This window comes from Schistocerca americana, chromosome 2 (genome assembly GCF_021461395.2).
Source record: "Schistocerca americana isolate TAMUIC-IGC-003095 chromosome 2, iqSchAmer2.1, whole genome shotgun sequence".
In the NCBI taxonomy this organism is placed as follows: domain Eukaryota; kingdom Metazoa; phylum Arthropoda; class Insecta; order Orthoptera; family Acrididae; genus Schistocerca; species Schistocerca americana.
In genome coordinates, this window is record NC_060120.1 from 852,084,035 (window position 1) to 852,107,850 (window position 23,816).

At 37.3% G+C, this 23,816-nt stretch overlaps 1 protein-coding gene across 1 annotated transcript in view; it reads right to left on the minus strand.

Annotated features, from left to right (window-relative positions):
• LOC124595650 (NFX1-type zinc finger-containing protein 1-like) overlaps positions 1-23,816 on the minus strand; it is a 279,353-nt gene that overhangs the window by 58,743 nt on the left and 196,794 nt on the right. Inside the window, exon 11 of the mRNA XM_047134490.1 lies at positions 21,015-21,243. Within this exon, the coding sequence (XP_046990446.1) occupies positions 21,015-21,243 (229 nt within the window). The remainder of the gene's footprint in view (positions 1-21,014; positions 21,244-23,816) is intronic.

Genomic DNA, 23,816 nt, shown 5'->3' on the forward strand with positions numbered 1-23,816 from the left:
CTGAACTGGATTACGGAACAGCACTCATCAGTAAGCCTAGGAACAACTTGCAACTTGCCTCCAAAGATGAGCAGAAGACTTCGGAATGGAGACAATAACATTAGCAGCATGGTGGATCACTCGTGTGATGTGGTACACCCACTCTTGAACACTGTCGCATAGTTTAAACACAGCCAGCTGGCTGAACGGCATCTAGTTGGCTCTGTGGATCATCCATTGTGGTTGCATCCTTTCAGGGTGGGTTCCATTAATAATCTGCAGTGGGAAGTGGTCAATGGAATGACGGTCAGAAAGTTTTTGGCTGAGGATGACTGAGAAGCAGCACTGAAATAAGCGGGAATGCCTGTGTTCATGATGCACAGCTCATGAGGCATCACAATGCTCTCCAAACCCTGACACTGAGGACAAGCTGAGGTGAAGCCCCACATTATGGGAGCCACTTATTATGGGGTAGTAATTTCACCGAGGAGGGGAGTCCAGAATGGATGGAGGTACAGTTTTGGGGTGAGATGAGTGCCCCAGACTGACACCAAGGTCTATCAGTTCTGAAGATGAATCATACGACATGTCAGAAGGAGTGACATCGACATCGTCAGACTGCTTACTTCCCATCTCTGTCAGCAGTTGACGTTTCACCTCTTGATTTTTTTGGCCTGGTGAGGCTTCAGAAAGAGAACCGCGGCAGTCTACACTGAACTTCTAGACGGGCAGGGAGATCTGCGAGGGTCAGCAACCATGGCATTTTGTGATATTTTAGTGGGACATATGGGCTTCAAAATAACTGCAGCAGTACAGATGCATTGACAAATACAGATACTAGAGCTGACAACAGCAACCTCCATTTTTGTAGCGCATCAGTTTTCAGAACTGGCTGTTGGAGAATTTTAGCAGGGCAGTAGCAAATGTGGTGTGTGTGTGTGTGTGTGTGTGTGTGTGTGTGTGTGTGTGTGTGTGTGGAGGGGAGGAGGGGTGCTGCATGGCCTTATAGATCTTTTTGGCTCACCATAAGGGACATACTTCGTTGTTTTAATCTCCTGTATCTTCCTTTCTTCAAGGAAGACACTGCATACTCCAGATGGGTGGCCTTACCATACTAGCCACAAGTGGTTTCTCCCTTACACACTACAGTGTTGTGCCCAAAGTGCTGACATTTGAAACAGCGCACTGGGTTGAGGATGTAAGGCTGCACACCTAGGTGAAGAAACCCTGCCATGACATGGTCTGGAAGTTCCGTACTGTTGAAAGTAAGTATGAATCAGTTTGATTTGATCAGATTGTCATCCATTCTTTTCACTGTATTTTGCACTACAACAATACCTTATTGGGCCCCATCAGCTTTCAGTTCCTCTTTGGGAATTCCTGATGCTTTTATCTTTCTGGAGGTTCTTTAATTGTTGGGACCTATAAGTTTCTACCAACAGTGTCATACTGTGCAATCACTTGACAGATTTTAAAGTGCCAGCAATGTTCTCTAAACCCTTCTGAATATAGGAATAGGGAAACCATCTCAAAGGTACCCTCTTTCCTATTATCTATAAAAAACCTATTTGGACTGTCAGCTCACATCCTGTTACTATTATCACAAGAACTCTGAAATATTCCTGAGTCTGGAGGACTGCCTACACGAGCCCTCTTGTTAGATCGAGTGTGAGTACCTGCCAACAGCTCACTCATTCCACTGAGGAGGAGGAGAAAATTTAGAGAGCTCCATCTTGAGTTCATGAGCAGCAAGAGCAATAATCATCCACTCAGACATAGCCTCACTTGCCTGGGCAAGCCTTATACAACTGATATGTGGCAGTTTCTCCAGAGGTTGACCACTGACAACTGTTCCACCTCAACAGCCATGCATGCTCACTGGTGCCCCAGCACACCTTTTTTTTTCATCAAGATTTTAACCATCCTTACCATCTGTATGGTCCAGTCAAGATCCCTGTTCCTTGTGGAAAACAACATTCCACCACTGTGCTTTCAGTGGTAGCTGAAGCAGGCCCAGAGTTTACGGTAACAGTCCCCAACTCAGGAACCTGGAGTTGCCAAACACATAACCAGCAAATGAATGCTGTGCCCCTGAGGGTGATAAAAATACTGAAATATAGCAGGAAGAATATCACATAGATAGTGTATGTGTCAATACACCAGCATGAAGGTCTACAAACCAAGAAGAGCAACCTTACAATAACAGGTTTTAACATGAGGCTTCATCTAATTCTTTGGAACTGGCCAATGGACTTCTAGCAGTTTTTAAACTTGAATACTGCTGAGTAACAAATCTTAACAAATAGCTATATCTTTGATGTTTCTGAGTCCAACTAATGAATTAATCGAACCATAAAAACAAAGTCCAAAAAATTGAGGTTGGTTGAAAACTTCAACAATTCCCAAAAAACATACTCTCAGGCATTTATACGAGGGCTATCAACAAAGTACATTACGTTTTCGTTTGTGTCCGTTAGGGGCGGGGCTAGTGCGGCCATCCTGGTGTCATGGCATTCCGCCGCTCAGTCGGCATCCTGCCGTGCTAGTGAGAGGTTCGTGCTGTACTCCGCTGAGTTACTGTGTCAGTTTGAAATGTCAGCGTTAATTGAAAATGCCGCTAAGTGTGAAGTGTGTGCTGTAATAAGGTTTCTGACTGCAAAAAACTGTACACCGATAGAAATCTATCGGCAGCTTTGTGAACTGTATGGGGACAACATAATCACTGAAGGTGGAGTGCGTCAATGGGTCATAAAATTTAATAATGGGCGAACTAATGTTCACGACGAAGAGCGAAGTGGAAGACCCAGCATAGTGACTGCCGAACTTGTTGAAAAAGTCGATGCCGCGGTCCGTGAAAACCGTAATTTCACAATAACGGAACTCTCTATGAGTTTTCCACAAATTTCACTAAGTTTGTTGCACGAAATCATTACTGAAAAGCTTGGTTACCACAAGTTTTGTGCAAGATGGATACAAAAAATCTTGACAGAGATTCACAAAAATCAGCGAATGGCTGCAGCGTTAACGTTTTTGGATGCTTACGAGAAAGATGGCGACTCATTACTCGATCGCATCGTCACTAGTGACGAAACATGGGTTAAGCATGTGAACTGCGACACAAAATTGCAGTCAATGCAGTGGGGGCACACAAATTCCCCCCAAAAACCCAAGAAATGCATGCAGACAGTGTCGGCAAGGAAGATGATGGTGACTGTCTTTTGGGACAAAAAAGGTGTGATTTTTGTGGATTTCCTGGAAAGAGGCACTACAATATACAATAAACTCTCAAAGGTATTGCCAAACTCTGCACAACCTCAGAAGAGCAATACAAAACAAGCGCAGGGGAAAGTTGGGCTCAAAGATCTTGCTGATTCACGACAACGCCCGGGCCCACACGGCAAATGCCACTCGTGAAGTTCTCGAATCTTTTAAGTGGGAGTTGTTTCCCCATCCGCCGTACAGTCCCGACCTGGCACTGAGCGACTTCCACTTATTCCCAGCAATGGAGAAGTGGTTGGCTATGCAGCATTTTGATGACGACGCACAGCTTCAAGAAGAAGTAACCACGTGGTTGAAGGCGCAGGCGGTCGAATTTTATGACGAAGGAATTTCCAAACTCGTCCATCGCTACGATAAGTGCCTTAATTTAAATAGCAACTATGCAGAAAAGTAGTATTTAAGTGTGGCTTTCATCTGTATATAATAAAAAAAATTTCCAATACTTTATTTATTTTTAATTCCAAAACGTAATGTACTTTGCGGATAGCCCTTGTAACAATGTGCAGACCGTTTCATAACATGTATTTCTCATACATATTAGTAAGGATTGTAAAGCAAATGTTTAATGTTATATTAAAAGTTTAACTGGATAATAGCTGGAACAACAGGATTGCTGCTGTTATTAATTGGTCCCTTCTATGTAACAGCTTTGTGACTCGATGCTATAGACATGATGATCGGAGTTCTTCATAAATTAATGTTTCATGTTCATTCTGCCCACTGAAATATTTCATATACAGGATACTCATTAAAGTCGTGTGGTGGTTATTGATTACAAATTGCCTCCAAACGTGTTCTTGTCAGACACAACAGTAGTTTGTTAAATTGCTTTCTATGTACAAGATGGTATATTCTTGAAGGATCCTGAAAACTTTGTATCATCCTCACAAACATGATAATCAGTCATTTGATATTTATTTCTGGGTGCTGACCAAAGGCATCCTCTACGCATTTCGTTAAATTAGTTTTTATCTATATACTCTTCATACTCTCCAAAAGAATGTTTTGTGACATCATCTATCTGCAGGGGGTGGGGGGATGCTGCACGAACTGTGGCAAGGTGTCTCAGACCACACAGCTACCCCGCGTGGCTTCTAATGAGTGACAACTGCTAACAATGATTGTAAACTCTCTTTTTCAGACAAATTCATTCATTTGTTCACCGTGTCCTATAGATCATATCAACAAAATGAATGACTCAAGGTATACATTTTCACATAGACAAAGAAATCATGTAAACTTAATCTTTATACTATATTAACAATAAACTGCCACTATACTTACTGTTATTCACACTTATGCCACCTAAATTTAATTGAGTAATTTAGAAATACAGCTGCTACTTTGAAAAAATCTACTATCTCCACAGTTTACTTGTCTTACAGCAATATAAAAAAAACATTGCCACTTGAATTGGTAGGTATTCCCAATTCTTGTTTTATGTTGGACAGGTGTTTGTGGATTATCTTACGACTCCATTTTGAGCCTTGGACAAGAAGGAAAAGTCTACATGAAAATTATTATTGTACCCTGTATTGTGAATGTGTATATCTTAGACCTCAATAGCAGTGACAGTAGAGAAAGTGTCTTTCAGTATGGTGGAACTGGTGGAAGAAAGACTTTCTTTATATGGGTGCATAAAGAGTAGAACTAGCAACTGTATCCCAGAGGGGCGGTTACAGACAGCATCTGATTCCTAGTGAATGGTTGATTTTAGGCTGGGCAACTTACAGCCTATGCAGAAAGTAACCACATAGTACCACATAAATTTTCCAAGCAGTGAATGATATGACTCTGCATGTGAAAGAGTTTGGAGTTAAAGTTTCCCCTCAGTCTGATCTATGGAAGAGGAACATACTGAGAGAAAACATGTTTGAAAGGAAGAATGAAGGAAAGAAAATTAATGATTGGAAGATGGAATGTTTACACATTGCTGCAAGTAGGAAAGATAGAAAATACAAACAGGGGATGAAAAAGAACAGTTAAAATGAGCTCGGCATGAGTGAAATGAGTTGGGGAGATAACACAGAGGTAGACAGTGGAGATGATAAGCTTTTCTAATCAGTGGGAGTCAAGAGCAGAGAAAACAGAATGCGAATACTGATAGACCAGAAACTGAAAAATAAAATAATGAAGGTGCAATATATTGATGGAAGATTGATGATGATATGACTACAGCTTAAAACAACAACAACAACCCAGAGACTTGTGGGAGAAGGAAGAGATTTGGTAGTCTGTGGAAATCAACTGATGTCAGACACATCTCTCTCTTATTACGTTTAGTGAGGAATAAAAGAACGAACTATTCAGACATAGCAGACTGCAATGCTGTTTGAAGCCATTCGTCACAGGAACAAGTAAGTTTAGTGAAATTAGCTTCATTGAACAGAGGAGGAGATGAATCACACTCTCAGGAAAAATTTGTAAAGTGCAGCTAGTCTGTTTATGGTATTGGGAAAACAAGAAACATTTTACAATAATTCAATTATTTAAAGAGGGAGGCATTTTGGCATTTGTTCATTTCACGAATCTGTTCTTTTAATAAACTGATCACAAAAGATGTTATGTTGTGATTAGTAAAATGTAAAAGACACAGTATTGTGTGGTTTAATAATATGAGATTGGCTATGATGTACCGTATATCGGGTGATCTGAGGAGAGTACATTCACACATATTTTGGGGACTAAAGAATTATGGTGTGAAGTCTAGGGATGGTTCAGGGTTCATTTGTCATGATGTACAGATGTTTGTATACAGCTCTAAGGAGTCCTGTGTAGATATAATACTTTTGGGGAATTATGAATTGAACTTGACTGTAGTGCCACAAAGTGAACATGAACGAACGAAAAAGATGAAAGAGTAAAATTCCAGATTAGATACGTAAATTGTGACTTTTGAACTAACTAAAATCCATGTGGCGTATTGTGCAAGTCACAACCAAGAACTGAATATTTAAAGGGATCAAGTTGTGGAGTATTCGAGTGAGCATTCTGTTACAGACAATCCGTTTTGTAACACTTTTAGTAACAGGGTTAGTTAAATATCATACACTGGCTATTACGAGTGACAGTGATTGACAATTTTTACATCTTGATCTGTCAGGAAATGTGCATGCTAAAGACTTCTGGAATAATTTTGGAAATTTGTTACACAGTTTGTGGAATGTTCGACAAAAAATTGATTTTATTATGCAGAAATTTTTAAGTGTCGCTAGAATGTGGGATGTGAGTGCTAACGAGCAGTACGATGCATTAGAAAACTTTAAGGAAGCCTTCTTCAAAGGATACTGGGGGAAAATAATAATAATAATAATTATTATTATTATTGGAGTTGCAAAATAGTCTCTTGAGGTGAAAAATTTAATCCCAAAGACAAAAGTGTAAAAAGATTTGCTTTAAGGTAGGTCACTCATTTGTTATATTTGATGAATAAATTAGAGCTGCACAGATCATAATGAGTTTAGATGGGAAGCTGCCTATGAATTGGCATAATAAAAGCATTACTGCACCTAGAATGACGTTAACAAAGTTATTAATAATATTTTTCCCATTGTTAAATTTTAACAAATTTATTAGTTATTTGGAAAGTGTGGAAAAATTGTTGCAGGAGGAGGAGCAAGCTAGTTGGAACATTTCGCCCCAAATTAAAGTCGATAGCCACCAGAATGGTCAAGTTCCATAATGACAATAGATGAGAAGCTGGTAGTTGGTGCCACACCATGGCAAATAGACCAATTACCAGAGAGCAAGGATCTGTGTATAGGTAGCATTATCCAATTCATTATGACGATGATTTGCAAAACAGGCAATAGGAGTAAGAGTAGGAAATGAACCAAAATCGCTGAGTATAGGACACTTGATCTCATCTGTGAAGTGGCTATCATTAGTAGAACGAGTGACAGTTATTTGAATCCGCTAGCCATGTCCTTTGTTTACAACAATAAGGTACTGGAAGATCAAAGTAATGGCAGGAGTTGTGCAACTGAGACAGATGAGATCAATGAAGTTAGAACATGCATGTTTAACACGGGCTTGGAAGAGATTCTTAACAGGGGAAAATGAAGTAAACACTGCAGTACAGAGAAGATAGTTTAAAGAAAAGCGATGGAACATGACACACAGGGAAGTGTGTACAGTGAAACTGATGATGAACTGCGGGAACTAGACGAGAAAAGGATGGATCAAATATTGAAGGCAATTAATGAAGATTTATGTGCATCAGGTGCAGGCAGGTGATGACCGTAAGGGGGCCGAGTCAATTAGTGAGAGTTTGAAGGGAGATGAAGAGGACAGAGAATATGAAGAATTACTTGAAAAATTAATTACTGTGAAACAAGAGGAGATAGATTTGGAGTAGTGGTTTGATCTGTCACTGGTGGACAAACTGCCAAATGCTGAAAGGGCAAATATTGAGCGCAATCCTACAAATTTGTGTAAACTGTGGTAGAAGGGAAACTGTACACAATATACTGGAGGAAGATGGAGTCACTACTAGTAGGGAAAAGACAGGACAGCCAGTAATTAGTTTATTGATTCAGGATGAAGATGTGTAGTGTAGCTAACAGAAGACAGTAAGATGCTTTACCTAATAAGGAGGAACTAGTAATAATGTCTGTGACAGGTATCCAAATAATTGTAGCCACTATAAAAGTGAAGAAGCTTGTTAAATATGAAGTAATGTTAGCTATTAACGTAAGTGGTATCCAGTTGTAACACAGCTTTCTGATAATTTCCAGTTTGTACAGTAAATGTTGATTAAGGCATTCATTTTTAATAAATACAATGGGAAGTTGTATTTTAATGATGATTTAGTGCTTTTAGAAGTAAGTGGGGAAAAAGTTACTGTGCCATTTTAAGAAAATGAAATTGACAACTCAGGAGAAGGACAATATTCTCACAAAGTATTGTAGGAAGTTGGATGAGTATTATGAATAAGATGAAGATGTGGGGGTGGATAGAGAGGTTATTACGAACAGTCAATAGTAAATCAGAGGCAAAGTGGAGTACTTGCTTGTATTAGATAGGAGCAGAGGGTAAAGGGCTCAGATGACACTGCTCTCTTTGCAATGTCAGGTGACTGACAATCACCAGGTACTAATGTTATTGGCAACATTATTTCATTTTCTTTCATATTGTCAAGCTGCCTCTTCTGTCATTCTGAACTATTTCCATCATCTTTTATCATCTTCACTGTCTGGAGTAAAATAGAGGGATTAGTTAGCTAGTGAAAATGTAATTTGTATTTAAAGAAAAGAGAACATATCTATAGATATTGAAGGACTGAGGTAAAGATTATAGGAGGTGACACGTAAATGAAATGTTTAGCACAAGAATATTAGTGGTGGAATAATGTGACTTGTAGTACATATGGGTGTTATTGTGTTAGAAAATACACAGAAGGTTGTGCAGCAACAAAGTAAAGATTTCCTGAAATGACTAATTGGTAAAATAACTAGAATGTGGAAATTATTAATGGAAGAAGGTGATTAGTAGCAGAAGGGCATGTTGTTGTGAAGAAAACTGATTAACAGGTTTTGAAACAGCATCATAAAACTTACCAGATATGACTAGTGAAATGAACTAGTTAATGTTTGGAAAATAACAAGAAAACAGATAACAAATTGGAGAAAGATGCAATGTTGTGATGAAAAATGTATAATGGAACGTGACATAATTTCATGGAAAATTACCAACTGTAACTTTTGAAGTAAACTGAATAGTATGGTGACTTAAAAACTGTCATGGTAAAGTGGAATAGATACTCTAATGTGGCTAAACCCTAGTGTGTGAGAGCAAGAATGAAAGGAAGTGACAGGCAGAATTTTGTTAATAATTTCATGATTTTGAATGTAATCTCTTTCTGTACTAGGTCAAATATTTTATTGTGACAACTGTGTGGGAGGCATTGTGGCCTACATATAGTATATGCAACTGTATATAAATTCAGAAGAAGAAACTGGGAAAACAATGATAAGTTTTTTTTTGTTGTAAACTTTGTAAAAGAATAATTTGAACTAGATTTAAGATTTGTTGAAAAAAATTTGAAAAATGAGTATAAAGTAAATAGACTGAATTAGTTAAGTAAATCTAGACAATACTTTCGCTGACAAACTATTCTACTAAAGTTACTGATTTGTTCTCAATCTGAGAAGTGATATTTCTTTCAAGTAGTTTCATTATGTGCTACTAGAGTGCACTCATTACAGAAAGTTCTCTGTTGATTTACTTTCAACGAAGAGACTAACTGAAATAATTAATGCTATACTCAATTATGTAAAGAAACATTTTACACAAATTGTATGTGCTACTATTTGTCTTTCAGGAAGATACTGTATAAAATAGCATTCCTAGATGGAACTATATTTGCAGGAAGATCAGCATTTGACTGCAGCATGGACTGTATTCTAAGTGAAGGTAGTGTTACAGATGCCCCAGAAATAAGATGCCATGGCAAAGCAAGAAAAATGAGTTTTAAGGAAGGAGGGCACTAGTGAAGTGCCAATTATACAGAAGTAATATATTTTCCATCATACACATGGGTGAATTATAAAGTGAAAAGTGTAGGAAAGTGAAAAGTGTAGGAAAAGAATTAAGTGATTCAAAGTGTAGACAAGACAGACCACAAGGCATATAAATAAATTAGAATGATTAAAATTTAAACAAAACTTAAATTTAGTGCTTAACTAAACTGCTACAAAGAATCTGAATTGTTCTAAAACATAAAATTTATTGTTTTGAACAAGAATTTGTATAAACATGATTTGGTACAGAGTTTGAAAGAAAAAATAAGATTTTGTAAAACAACAGGCTGGGTCAGTTTTAGAACTGCAAGTCAAAAGTAATAATTATGAATTTAATTAATTAAGCTTGCTTTTGGGAAATGATTAAAATTTGAAAATAGTTGTGATTTAGTACAATTACTAATAATTTCTTTGCAGCCCTATTATTAAAAAAAAAAATTGCAAAGTGTAGCGCTCTGTAGTGTGCCTAAGTAAGTCAGATGGCAGCAAGCAGATAGATACAGACAATGACTCATGGTTCTAACATGACAGATATGCACTCAGATCCAGCAGTAGTTACAAACTGTTATGGTTGTGGCCGAAAGGTGTCACCAACTTACAGACATAAATCATACATAGTTAAAACAGTGTACTTTGGAAACAAAACTGTATCTTCTGTGAATAATATATCCTATATTAATTATTGTTGATTTAATAAGTTTCATTATTAGTGTCAATGATGGCATGCACAGAAAGTAATATAATAAATGAGTATAGTTTTGTCCATTACCGGAGTACATGTTAGCTGGAGAACTGTGTCTATACAGATAGTGAACCATACTATAAGAGGAAATTTGTAAAATGAAACTAGTCAGTTTATGGTACTGGGAAAACAAGAAACATTTTATGATAATTCAGTAATTTAAGGGGGGAGGTATTTTGTTATTTGTGGATTTAAGAAAATTTTCATTTGCTACATTTCTCACACAAGCTATTAGGTTGTGATTGTTAAAATGTAAAAGACACAATATTGTGTGGTTTAATAACGACATTGGATTAGTTATAATATACATCAGCCAATCAGAGGACATATTTTGGAAGCTAAGTAACTGCAGTGTGACATCTAGAGACAGTTCAAAGTTCAGTCAACATCATGAAAGGAGCTCTGAGTAGATGTATTAATTTTGTGGAATTATGAATTAAACTTGACTGTGCAGTGCTGCAAAGTGAACGCAAATGAATGAGAAAGATGAATGTGTGAAATTCCATTTTATACATGTAAAGTATCTGTGTGGCATATTGTGCAAGTCTGGACCAAGAACTAAATGTTCAAAGGGATCAAGATGTCCAGTATTTGCGCAAGCATTTTGTTGCAGACAATCCGTTTTGTAATCCTTTTGGTAACAGGGTTGATGGGAGGATTGTGTGGTTTAATAATGATATCGAATTGGCTATGATGTACTGCATATGAGCCAATCAGAGGACAATACATTCGCATGTATTTTGGGGGCTAGGAACAGTTCAAAGCTCAACCATCATCATGTAAGGAGCTCTGAGTAGATGTAAAACTTTTTGGAATTAGGAATTACACTGGACTGTGGAGTACTGCAAAGTGAACACAAATTAATGAGAAAGGTGAATGTGTGAAATTCGTTAGATTTACCTCAATAGTTTACTGTTCTTTCTTGCATACCTGTTTATAACATCCACATTTCTCTATGGGTTCCTCACTGTACTAACGAATTAAAAAAGCCATAGATTACAGATTACTATACATTGTTTTTGTTGTTCAAAACATCATATTATGTTGTTTATAGGAGAAAGCGACATCCAGATCATGTTCCATATCACACAACATCGGAGTTTACTGTGAGCAATGGTAAGAATAATTTTCCTTCACTTTGTTAACTTCACTTTGTGACATGTTTGGAAATTTCAAATGGTTTACAACTTGTTTCCGAGCATACAACAAACTGAGAGCTTAGTCATCTGCTGTCAGATTCTTTGACTGTAGTAGGTACACTGTGTAAAGTTTTACATCCAGGCACAGATGCAGCCATCTTTTGCAGACGGTAATCACTGCTGTCATAATTTGGAATAGCTGGGAATGATTGATTGCCTGCCACAGATATTTTTCCTTGTGGTATACTTTTAATTGTTGCTCATATGAAACTCAACAGATTTTCCAACATTTGGAAGCTGTGAAGTCTGTCTTTTTGTTAACACATTAAATTCACTTATAGAGAAGATTCAAAGTCATGAACTGTAAATTTAGAAGTTCCTTTTACACTTAGTGAATATATTTTCTGTCCTTCTTTTTGAGTTTTGGACCGGCACTGTGAAGTTAAAAATATATTTTTGTTTTATTTTTTACTTTTTTATAATTTTTTTTTCTGATAGCTTTGTTGATTCGTTCTGTGCTGTAGTTAGTAATTCGTTTTTGTGTAGTCATTTTCAAAACATGGTTCAACACACAATGGTACCTTGCAAGTTTTACTTTCATGCCTGCCTTCTCGACCCACTTTCTGTTTCCAGCAAACAATGCATCTACAAGCATGCTTTTCTTGAAATGCTCATTTGTTTTAATGTTTGGAAAATGCCTTCCCACAACCCTTCGAGGATAATCATCAGAACACCTTCCCCTGCCAGCTTTTCTGCGCTCTGCTGCATACGTTCCCGTACGTTCCGTTACCAGTAACAAACGAAACTCTGCTATTGACATTTTATGACATGTTAGTGATCTGTGTAGGACATGAGCATTTAAAACACACATATCGACAACATGAAAAAGGAACTTCTTATACCACTTCACTGTTTCCTGTATACTTCCGACAGAGCTAAGCAGTATATCAGAACAGTCAACCGCTCCCATATTCCAAGTTATAATCTACAATACTTTGTGGTTTCTTAATTTTCTCTCCACTATTCCTGTCAGTCTTTCCTGTGTCACCCACTCTATGGTGTTACGTCAACATCCACACTTCCCTTTTGTCACACCAGTTTATAGCAAGCATTATACTACTACACACAAACTGAATGTCTCCTCCTTTCAGTTTCTTCTGAAGTTTCAGCATGTCGCATCTGTTCTTACAGACATACCACATGAGTTTGTCCCATGACTGCGAGGCCAGGAAAATAAGTCTGGACTTGAGTATCAAGTATCGAGGTAGAGGGTATGTCCACATTCTAAACAGGGCCTTATAAGTGTAGCCACTACATCACCACTTTTCCCAAAACTGTGGAACTCAGTTTCTGTTGATGTCCCTGTATAAACAGTGAAATCTAAGAGACAGCCAGTCTTACAATCACAAAAACAAATGTTTTTATTACGAATCTACTCTGTTTATGGACTGAATTGTCTGAAAGATTAGCGTCCTTTATATAATAACAAACTTTCATAAATGCAGAGTTTCTGATGTGGATTAAATACAGAAAGCTGTATGAACTTTATCGACAACATTCCTAATTTTGAATACTCTGCCTCCTCCAGTACTGGTAGAGTTGTCACTCAAATATAACATTCTCATAAGCAACAAAAAGTGGTCTCTTGACGTAAGTTCATTAAAAACTGGAGTATTTAGAAGAACATCTCTGGTCCAGTACTCGCTAATTTCCATTTTTTTTTCTTTCACAAGAGGCATCACAAGACAAACAGCTATGAAGCAATACATTTCTTCATATCCAGTATTTTTCCACGTTGATATTTGAGAAAGCACTGATTATGGAGTATTCTCCTTGGTGAATAAATAAAACTGATTTGTTTCGTCAGTTATATATTTGAATCATTTCTCTAACAAAATACTTCATTATGTCCTGACAGCATATCATCAAATGCGTGATTCACTGGCTGAAAATCACGCCATATGGCATACTGTGCAAGTCGGGACCAAGAGCTGGATGTTCAAAGGTATCAGTTGTGGGGTATTTGAGTTCGCATTCTGTCACAGACAGTCCATTTTGTTATCCTTCTGGTAACAGGGTTAGTTAAATACCATGCGCTACTTATTACAAGTGACAGTGATTGCGTGTGACTGTTGAAACTGTAACTTAAAGATTAGCATGGCCTGGTAGTGTTTCTGTAGTGAGTTTTTAACTCACAAACTACCTTTCAATTAATTGCTCAGTTAATCTGATACTAAGTTAACATTTGATGCAGCTTGTAGAGATGCTTAGTGCGGTTAATTTTTTCTACAGTTTTCTCTAACTGACAAACGTTACCCATTTTCTAACAGGCCAGACGTGTGGACTGGGCTGTGGCAGAGACATTGCAAGGTGAGTCAACATTTCTGTAGAAGGAACATTTAAATCAGGCTGTTGCAAGGTATTCAATAGTGCTGCTTTTCTTGGATTGAGCAAAGGATTTGTCAATGGGAAAATAAATCTCGTAATAGTAAATGTTGGTAGAATGTACAAAATTTTTCAGACTAAAGATAACAAATGACTCACTGAATAGTAGTGTGTTGTGTCATCAAGATGCACATTAATAAGACTGAAAAATCTGATAGCTTTTGGAAAAATCCTTTTCAAAGATGGTACACATACATGAAGATGTGGAGGACGTCCTTCCTGCAGCTAAAGAGGGTGGAGGGTGCAGTCATCTGCAAGTTGTGGCTAATATCAGCACCAGTAACATCTGTCGCTTGGATTCTGAGGTCATCCTTAGTTCATACAGCCTGCTAGTGCAACTCATGAAGCCATGCAGGCCTTACTTCTACAGTGCAAGCAGACCTTACATTTTGCAGTATCATACCCACAATTGATTAAGATCCTTTGCTTTGGAGCCAAGAAGAGGGTCTCAACTACTCAACTAGATGTTCCGTCAGTTTTCTGCAACAGTCTTCACTGCAGATTTCTGGACCCGCATTATGAGGTGGAGTGTTCTAAGATTTCTCTAAGTAGGTAATGTGCGTGCTATAAAAAGGAAGCTAATACTTGGGAAACAGAGTATTTGTGGGCTGCATGTCAGCATTCCCATCCTGATTTAGGTTTTCCGTGATTTTCCTAAATCACTCCAGGCATATGCCGGGATGGTTCCTTTGAGAGGGCACGGCCGACATCCTTCCCTAATCCGATGAGACCGATGACTTCACTGCCTGGTCTCCTCCCCCACAACCACCCAAGCTTTTGTAGCTACAAACAGGCCTGGCCTTATGGCCTTATCAACACTGTCAGTATAGAAAGAGGGACACTACAGTGACGATGGTAACTAAAGTTTAATAAATCCATCAAGAAGGAAAGGGCAGGTAATCTGTTTGCATCATATTTAGACAATGAATAGACATCGTTTAGTTATAATATGATGGATGTGGAATTAAGGACAATGTTTGAACTGACAGTAAATTGTATTCCAGGTCCTGATGGATTCCATTTCAGTTTTACACAGTGTACTCCTTGGCATTTATCACAAATTATTTGGCTGGCGCAAAGGCCCAGCCAATTGGACAAATATGCACATGGCAAGAAAGGTAAAGTAATGGATCCACAAAATTATTTGCAGACTGTTAACACTTTGCCTGGGCTGCAACTTTTTGTTAAAAGGACCACACCTGAGGATAGGTCGGGCTGCGATTTTCTCAATGCATGATCCACCTGATGCTAGAAAGCTCGACTCATTTTGTATGAGGACAATGTACAGACATTTCGCAACCTGCCCCTTGACTGGTGCTGCCTTCTGTTGCCAATTTCTAGAATTACTTCAAAAGAAACATTAGTAAATGTAACAGTTGCTTCAATGAATGCTACACCAATATGATCGCAATGGGATGATTTTGTATATGCACTCATTAGGTTTCACAGTTTGCTGTAACTCTGCAATAGATACATCAAGTTTGTTGAGTGAGCAAGAAATTTTGGAAGTTCAAGAGAAGGAAATCACTCAATAACTCACCTTACAGTACTTTCTTGAGACGAAAATTATTCTTTCTGTACCATTAATACGAAATTTGTAATCTGAATTATACTTTTTGACACCATTATTTTAAAATTTGTAATGTATCAAAGAACTAAAGTAAATATGAAAAATAAACTTGAAGCTCAGCCTTTTTTTAGTATGAGTTACTCTACTAGCTACATCTATTACATGTGTGATAGTAATGCTTTAAATAATGGCATAAATGGCTGGTTTCTTCTGATAAGTGACCCATTTCCAAAGTGTTAACAAAGGTCCAAGTTTATGGATAGATTGTCAGATATGCAAGTGGCCCCAAGACTTCTTAAGCAACAGAACCCAGTATGCTGCCCAGGATGGTTAGTGTCCATAGACAGATTAAACATCTAGGTGTAACACTGCAAACCAATGTGAGATGGAACAACCATATAAGGTCAACTGTTACGGAAGCAAAATGTCGACTTTGGTTTATTGGGAAAATTTTTGGAAAGTGCAGCTTATTTACAAAGGAGACTATGTATAGAACTCTTGAGCTGCCCTTTTCTTTAGTATTGCTTGATACACTGGGGGCCCCACTAAGGTTGGATTAAAGGAAGATATCAAAGCAAATCAGATGTATTGTTCTATATTTCTATTTGTAGACTTGATCAGCAAGGGAGTATTACAGTATATTAAGATTATGTATGTTGTGCGTCATATGTTACACTGAATAGATGTGACAAGGCTGGAAGGGAGGCAGTGGGTGCAGAAGATACAAATGCAGGAGAGAGAGGCAGCAGGTTAACAGGAAAAGAATGTGATACCGGCACAACACGACAATGACACGTGGAAGACTATATCATTAGGAGGTGACAGAACATCACTCTTCCTACACCCACAGCCTTTTCCTTGCAGTCTCCCCTTCTGTTCTGTCACCTGCTACCAATCCACTTCTTCCACATCATCATCATACACTGCACAAACCTACCAAGTGTAGGTGCATGTGTCACCTCCTTATCCCAAGAATCTGCTTCCTCCCTCCCAGATGTCAGTCACTCTTCTTCAGCCCTCCCTTCTGCTCTCCATCTCCTTTCTCCCCCGTCCTCTTGACTTGACACAGTCCCTCACTCCAGTAAAGTTTCAGAACTGCATTCTCAGCACAGTGTATTCTGCTGCACCATATGTGTGTGTGCATGTGAGCATGAGCATGTGCGCACATGCTCAAAATGTTGTTGGTGGCAGTGCAGTTAATCACAAATGCTGGTTCTCTAAGCTTTCCCAGTAATGTTTTGTGAATAGGATGCCTTCCATTCAGGGAGCAGTTCTGTAATACTGTCGTACTTTTCCTTACGGCAGCAAATTCGTCGATTTCACTGTATGATAAACTATTGTTAGAGTATAAAAAGTACATCACCCTTGTATAGACCCTCTATATACTCCTTCCACCTTTCTGTTTTCCCTTCTTTGCTTAGAACTCATTTTCTATCTGAGCTCTTGATATTCACACAAGTGGTTCTCTTTTCTCCAAAGGTCTCTCAAATTTTCCTGTAGGCAGTATCTATCTTACCCCTAGTGATATATACCTCTACATCCTTACATTTGTCTCCTAGCCATCCCTGCTCTTCCACATATAATCTTATTGGTACCATCTATTACAGTTGCTTCTACCTGTTATGAATTACTCAACAGACAGAATTTTTCAGTACAGGTATTTCGTTAATTCCAGGCAAGTGACAATTCATGACCTCATCGACCAGACACGAGTTCACTGTAATTGAATCCGTTTTAGCAAACCAATAATTTCTCCCAGGCAATGAAATTTTATCAATTATGAAATACAAGTTCTTGAAGTTTACTCAGAATCTGAAATCTTTAGTTAGTAATTACATGCCATAATTTATTTGTTTAATATAAAGGTGTTTTGAATTTTGTATGCATTAAAAAAAAGTGTGAATTTATGTGCGGCTTTTACTCTGAGATGAGTTTTCAGTAGAGTGCAAAAAGTGCATGTGTACAGTTCACTGACCTATATGGTGAATTTTATTTTGTGATCTTCACCCGAACAGAGAGTAAATCCAATTTCATTTAAACTTTACGTGAAATGTACACATCACGTTATTACAAAAGAGTCACTTAGCCCATTAAGGAAAAACTGAAACCTGCATGCTCGATCTGAAATACATAACATGTCAGTGCATGATCGAGCTGTCCAGTAAATCGCATAATTAGTTGCAAATGTGTTTGGACTTAATGCACACAGTTGGAAATTAATTTTGAGACAAGTGGTGATTTTGACAAAAAATGAACCGAAAGTTTATTCAAAATATCGAGGACCGAAAGTTTATTCAAAATACTGAGGTCCAGTTTTAATTGAGAGAGGATCAAGTAGGTAAAAAGCTGAGGGCTAGTAGAAATCTTTGGATAACAGAAGAGATACTGAATTTAACTGATGAAAAGAGAATATATAAAAATGCAGTAAATGAAGCAGGCAAGAAGGAATACAAACGTCTCAAAAATGAGATTAACAGGGAGTGCAAAATGGCTAAGTAGGGATAGCTAGTGGAAAAATGTAAGGATGTAGAGGCATGTATCACTAGGGGTGAGATAGATACTGCCTACAGGAAAATTAGAGAGACCTTTGGAGAAAAGAGAACCACTTGTGTGAATATCAAAAGCTCAGACGGAAAACGAGTTCTAAGCAAAGAAGGGAAAACAGAAAGGTGGAAGGAGTATATAGAGGGTCTATATAAGGGTGATGTACTTGAGGGCAATGTTACGGAAATGGAAGAGGATGTAAGTGAAGGGGAAATGGCAGATGTGATACTGCGTGAAGAATTTGACAGAGCACTTGAAGACCTAAGTCGAAACAAGGCCCCGGGAGTTGACAACATTCTATTAGAACTACAGATAGCCTTGGGAGAGCCAACTATGACAAAACTCTACCATCTGGTGAGCAAGATGTATGAGACAGACGAAATACCCTCAGACTTCAAGAAGAATATAGTAATTCCAATCCCAAAGAAAGCAGGTGATGACAGGTGTGAAAATTACCGAACTATCAGGTTAATAAGTCATGGCTGCAAAATACGAACGCGAATTCTTTACACAGGAATGGAAAAACTGGTAGAAGCCGACCTTGGGGAAGATCAGTGCGGATTCTGTAGAAATGTTGCAACATGTGAGGCAATACTGACCAAACGACTAACCTTAGAAGATAGGTTAAGGAAAGGCAAACCTATGTTTCTAGCATTTGTAGACTTAGAGAAAGCTTTTGACAAGGTTGACGGGAATACTCTCTTTCAAATTCCGAGGGTGGCAGGGGTCAAATACAGGGAGCGAAAGGCTATTTACAATTTGTACAGAAACCAAATGGTAGTTTTAAAGTTGAGTTATAAAAGTTGAGGGGCACAAAAGGGAAGCAGTGATTGAGAAGGGAGTGAGACTTGACTGTAGCCTATCCCCAATGTTATTCAATATGTATATTGAGCAAGCAGAAAAGGAAACAAAAGAAAAATTTGGAGTAGGAATTAAAATCTATGGGGAAAAAATAAAAATTCTGAGGTTTGCCGATGACATTGTAATTCTATCAGAGACAGCAAAGGACCTGGAAGAGCAGTTGAACAGAATGGACAGTGTCTTGAAAGGTGTATGTAAGATGAACATCAACAAAAGCAAAACGAGGAACATGGAATGTAGTTTAATTAAACCAGGTGATGCAAAGGGAATCAGATTAGGAAATGAGACACTTGAAGTAGTAGATGAGTTCTGCTATTTGGGGAGCAAAATAACTGATGATGGTCGAAGTAGAGAGGATATAAAATGTAGACTGGCAATGACAAGGAAAGCGTTTCTGAAGAAGAGAAATTTGTTAACATCAAGTATTGATTTAAGTGTCAGGAAGTCGTTTCTGAAAGTATTTGTATGGAGTGTAGCCATGTATTGAAGTGAAACATGGACGATAAATAGTTTGGACAAGAAGAGCATAGAAGCTTTCGAAATGTGGTGCTACAGAAGAACGCATAAGATTAGGTGGGTAGATCATGTAACTAATGAGGAAGTACTGAATAGAATTGGGGAGAAGAGGTGTATGTGGCACAACTTGACTAGAAGAAGGAATCGGTTAGTAGGACACGTTCTGCAGCATCAATGGATCACCAATTTAGTGATGGAGGGAAGTGTGGAGGGTAAAAATCGTAGAGGGAGACAAAGAGATGAATACACTAAGCAGATTCAGAAGGATGTAGGTTGCAGTAGTTACTCGGAAATGAAGAAGCTTGCACAGGATAGATTAGTATGGAGAGCTGCATCAAACCAGTCTCTGGACTGAAGACCACAACAAGAACAAAATCACCTTGTTGATTACACTACCTAGTAACACTGTAAAGCAGCTTAATTAATTCATTAGAATGATCTGTGATGTAGTGAGGCCCATTACACACACACAAAAATTACACGAAGTTAGCTGACTGCATGAGAGTACAGGATTGTTTTTCTTTCCATAAATGCCAAGAAAATGACAGTTTCAAAAGTTAAATAATTAACTGTTGTGTACTTCACTGACTGTCCTATATCACTATGGAACTTGATGTATCGTGTCTCTTCACATGAGATCTCAAGAATCAGGGATAAACAAGAAGAAGAAAAAGACTAAAAAGAGGCATCGGTATACCTTGATCACTTATCTTGATATCTAACATATCTCTGCACCTGTAATGATTCAAAGGGGGTATTATAGCATGATCCTCCTCTGTGAAAAAAATTTGGGATCTGAAATTTTGTATAGTTATAGAGACTGTATAGACGGATCTGATCCACTTACTGGTTAAACACAAGACCAGAACTTTTAGATGCCTACATACACAGTTTCAAGAAACAGTATTAAGTGAAGTATCAGGGAGCAGCACTCCAACACAGGGATCACAATGGTAAAACTGAAGTAATTACACCTTGCCCAGAGGCATTATTTAGGCAGTCACTCATTCTGCACCTCATACAAAAGTGGAACACGAAGAAACCTTAACATAAGGTGCTACGGAAAATACCCTTTGCCATGCACTTTATAATGGTTTGCAGAGTGTAAGTGTAGATGGGGAGTCTGTTTCTCATCTTAACAGAAAAAAATGGGTCAGACTGGTAAATAGAGACACACAGCAGTCCTGAAAAGGATAAAAAAAAAAATACATTCCACTTCATCCCATAGACGTTTGCCCACTGACTAAATGCTTTCTTCGTCTTTCACAATATTAAATTAATATTTAGTAAAATTAGGAAGTGTTTCTAAGATGATGTTCTTATGATTATCCATAAATTACTACACTTTCTTTTACTGTGTTAAGTGGTGTTGTTAATGGTACTGACAAATTTACACACTACTGAAATATTTATCATACCTTTGCTTCTCAGATAACATGGAATTTCTACAGCATGTCCACATGCTGGTCTAATACGACTTGGTACGAGTTCCTCACACTGTGATGTGCATGGATTGCAGCACATGCTCTTACAACGATGTCCACAAGGAAGAAGTCTTTCACAAGTCTTTCTACACATGTTGCGTGTGGGTGGCTTACAACAAGGTACAACAACTTCATGTCCACATTCTGGTATAACTTTCTGTACCTGTAGGAAAAATAAATCTTTCTTATTCGCCGCATCAAATCATAATTATTTATTTTGACTGCTTTTCCATCATTGATAGCTTTACAAATTACAGTTGTACAATACATTAATAGGACCAATCTGACACATAGCACAGACAGTTTCAACAACTTTAAATTATTTCAAAATAAGGAGCCTACTTTCTACAGTATCCCTATAGCAGGTGCTGATAAAGAGAGACCCTGAAAGTAACGAATCAAACAGGGTTCTTCAGCCAAAAACACAAAATGGTATTCATTTTTCAGATATACTTTGAAACAATTATAAATTAAAACTGGTATTTAGTAAAAATAAGCAACATTACATCATTTGCTACATGGTGCAATACACATTCAATCTTAATGTGTTCTTGGAATGTCAATTAGTAAACGTTTCCTTCTGGATACTACAATTTCTAATATAATTTGACCTGAACATTTGCCTATTAACAGAGCCTACACCTGACTTACATCTTTCGAAGTTAATCATAGTATCAACTACACTGTGTGATCAGCAATAATTCTAACGTGCGCTGGAAGTAATTAACACTCACTATGAACCAAAAACGTAAAAATAAATAATGCAAAAATTTAATTGCAAAAACACCTTCGGCAGTAACTGTTATCTAGTTTTCATGTAATGTATCTTTATTCTGAATAGAGAAGCTGTTACTGACTGCTAAAATAATGTGACTTACCAAGGCTGCAGAAAAATTTATATAGGATTAACTACCTCTTTTCTGCCACAATGGTTGACGTGTATGTAACTTAATGCATTTATTTTGATGAGTACAATACTGATTGACTTCTATATAGATTAATGCATTTATGTTGATGAGAACCATGCTGATTTCTCATTTACATCTAACAAATAAATTAGATAAATAATAAAAGCTTGAAAGTAAGTTAAACATTTGTGATACCGGTAACAGAATGACAGGTCTCCCCAAAGACACATTAAACATTTTAGCTCACTGCAGACTTAATATATAAATAAAAGGAAACCATTCAATTGTGAGACACAATGGATGGCCAGTAATTACCTTTGATGGCAATCTGTACTTTATTGCTAATAGACACTTATAAAAATACACATCACTATCCTAGCTTTCAGAAGCACTAGTTTCTTCCCTGGTGAGGAGAGTGCGATAGATTGGGGAAGGTTAAAAAGAGTTCAACTGATTTAGGTGACTGAAAGACCTGCCCTTCATTTTTAACTTCCCAACATCAGTAGGTCAGATCACATATATCAGGTTCTAAAGTAGTGTGATGCAATTCACAAACAAATTAGTTAAGTACAAAACATTTATTGCTTAGTAACAAATTCATCGGTAGTTCCGCATGCAGTGTAGTCATATTGTAATCATTAAGTTACTGGATTGAATCTGGCTAGTAGCACACAGTATTTTAAATGCTATAATTTTTTACAAATGGAAATGTTAATTAACAAATACAGAATCATACTTTTTAAATAAAAATAACACTTATTTTCAATTAATGGTCATATGAAAATTTAAGTATTCAGAAAAAGCTTGGTATAAAAATTCGAAACATCAAAGAGAAACTTCTTTTTTGATTTCCAAACATTGAACAGTATTATCAATGCATATAGTTTTTTTAACAAAAAATCATTCTGCATGTCTGTATCAAATTTTAGTTTATTTTCATAAAACCAGTAACTGATAAAAATATTAATTTTAACAACAACAAACTTTTCAATATTTGTTAATTAGGATTCCCTTGGTTAATAAATACAAAATGTAAAAACTAACAAACAAAGTTGCTACAAGCAAGATTCGAACCAGTGACCTCACTATTACATGCTGATTATGCTACAAGCTGAACAACCGACAAATTTGTTACAGAAATGTGCTGTACTGTTTTAGGAAAGTGTCAACTAAGAAATTCAGTCTAAAAAACAGGTCTTTCTTGAGATATAGTACAGGACCACTACTTTCCGCATTATACACAAATAAAATGATATATGCTAATCATCAAACTGCCATAATGATTTGTGGATGATGATACTAGCTAGTGGCATATGGTATCCCTAGGAATGTGTGACTTTACTTTATAAACATTTATTCTCTTCTTTCCTCCCTCTTGGAAGACACGTGAGACAGCAAAAGGTTTTTCTTTCGCACTTTTTGAAAGTGCAAAGATTTTGGTAATTTTCATTGATGAAGTCTTATCAGGTTATCATCCTTTTGTATTCTGTAGGTCATTCATAATAGTAATGGGCTTGCAGAATAAGTGATGTGTTTCAAAGTGGTGAAGATGATCAAGTGCTCATAGCTCTTAAGGTATACATTTAGAGCCCATGTTCACTGAAAATTTGTCTTGTTTTGGCCTCTCAAAGTATGTAATACTTTTTTTGCTTCCATCATGTGCATTATCAATAGTGCTAATGCATGAAATTAATAGTTTCAGGCTGAATATTGTTCAACTGTGATGAATGTAAAATCCACAGAAAGTTTTTGAACACTATGAACATAAGGTAAGCATTACTTATAACAGATATGTGGTGCATACACACACAACCGAAAACAGTACTCA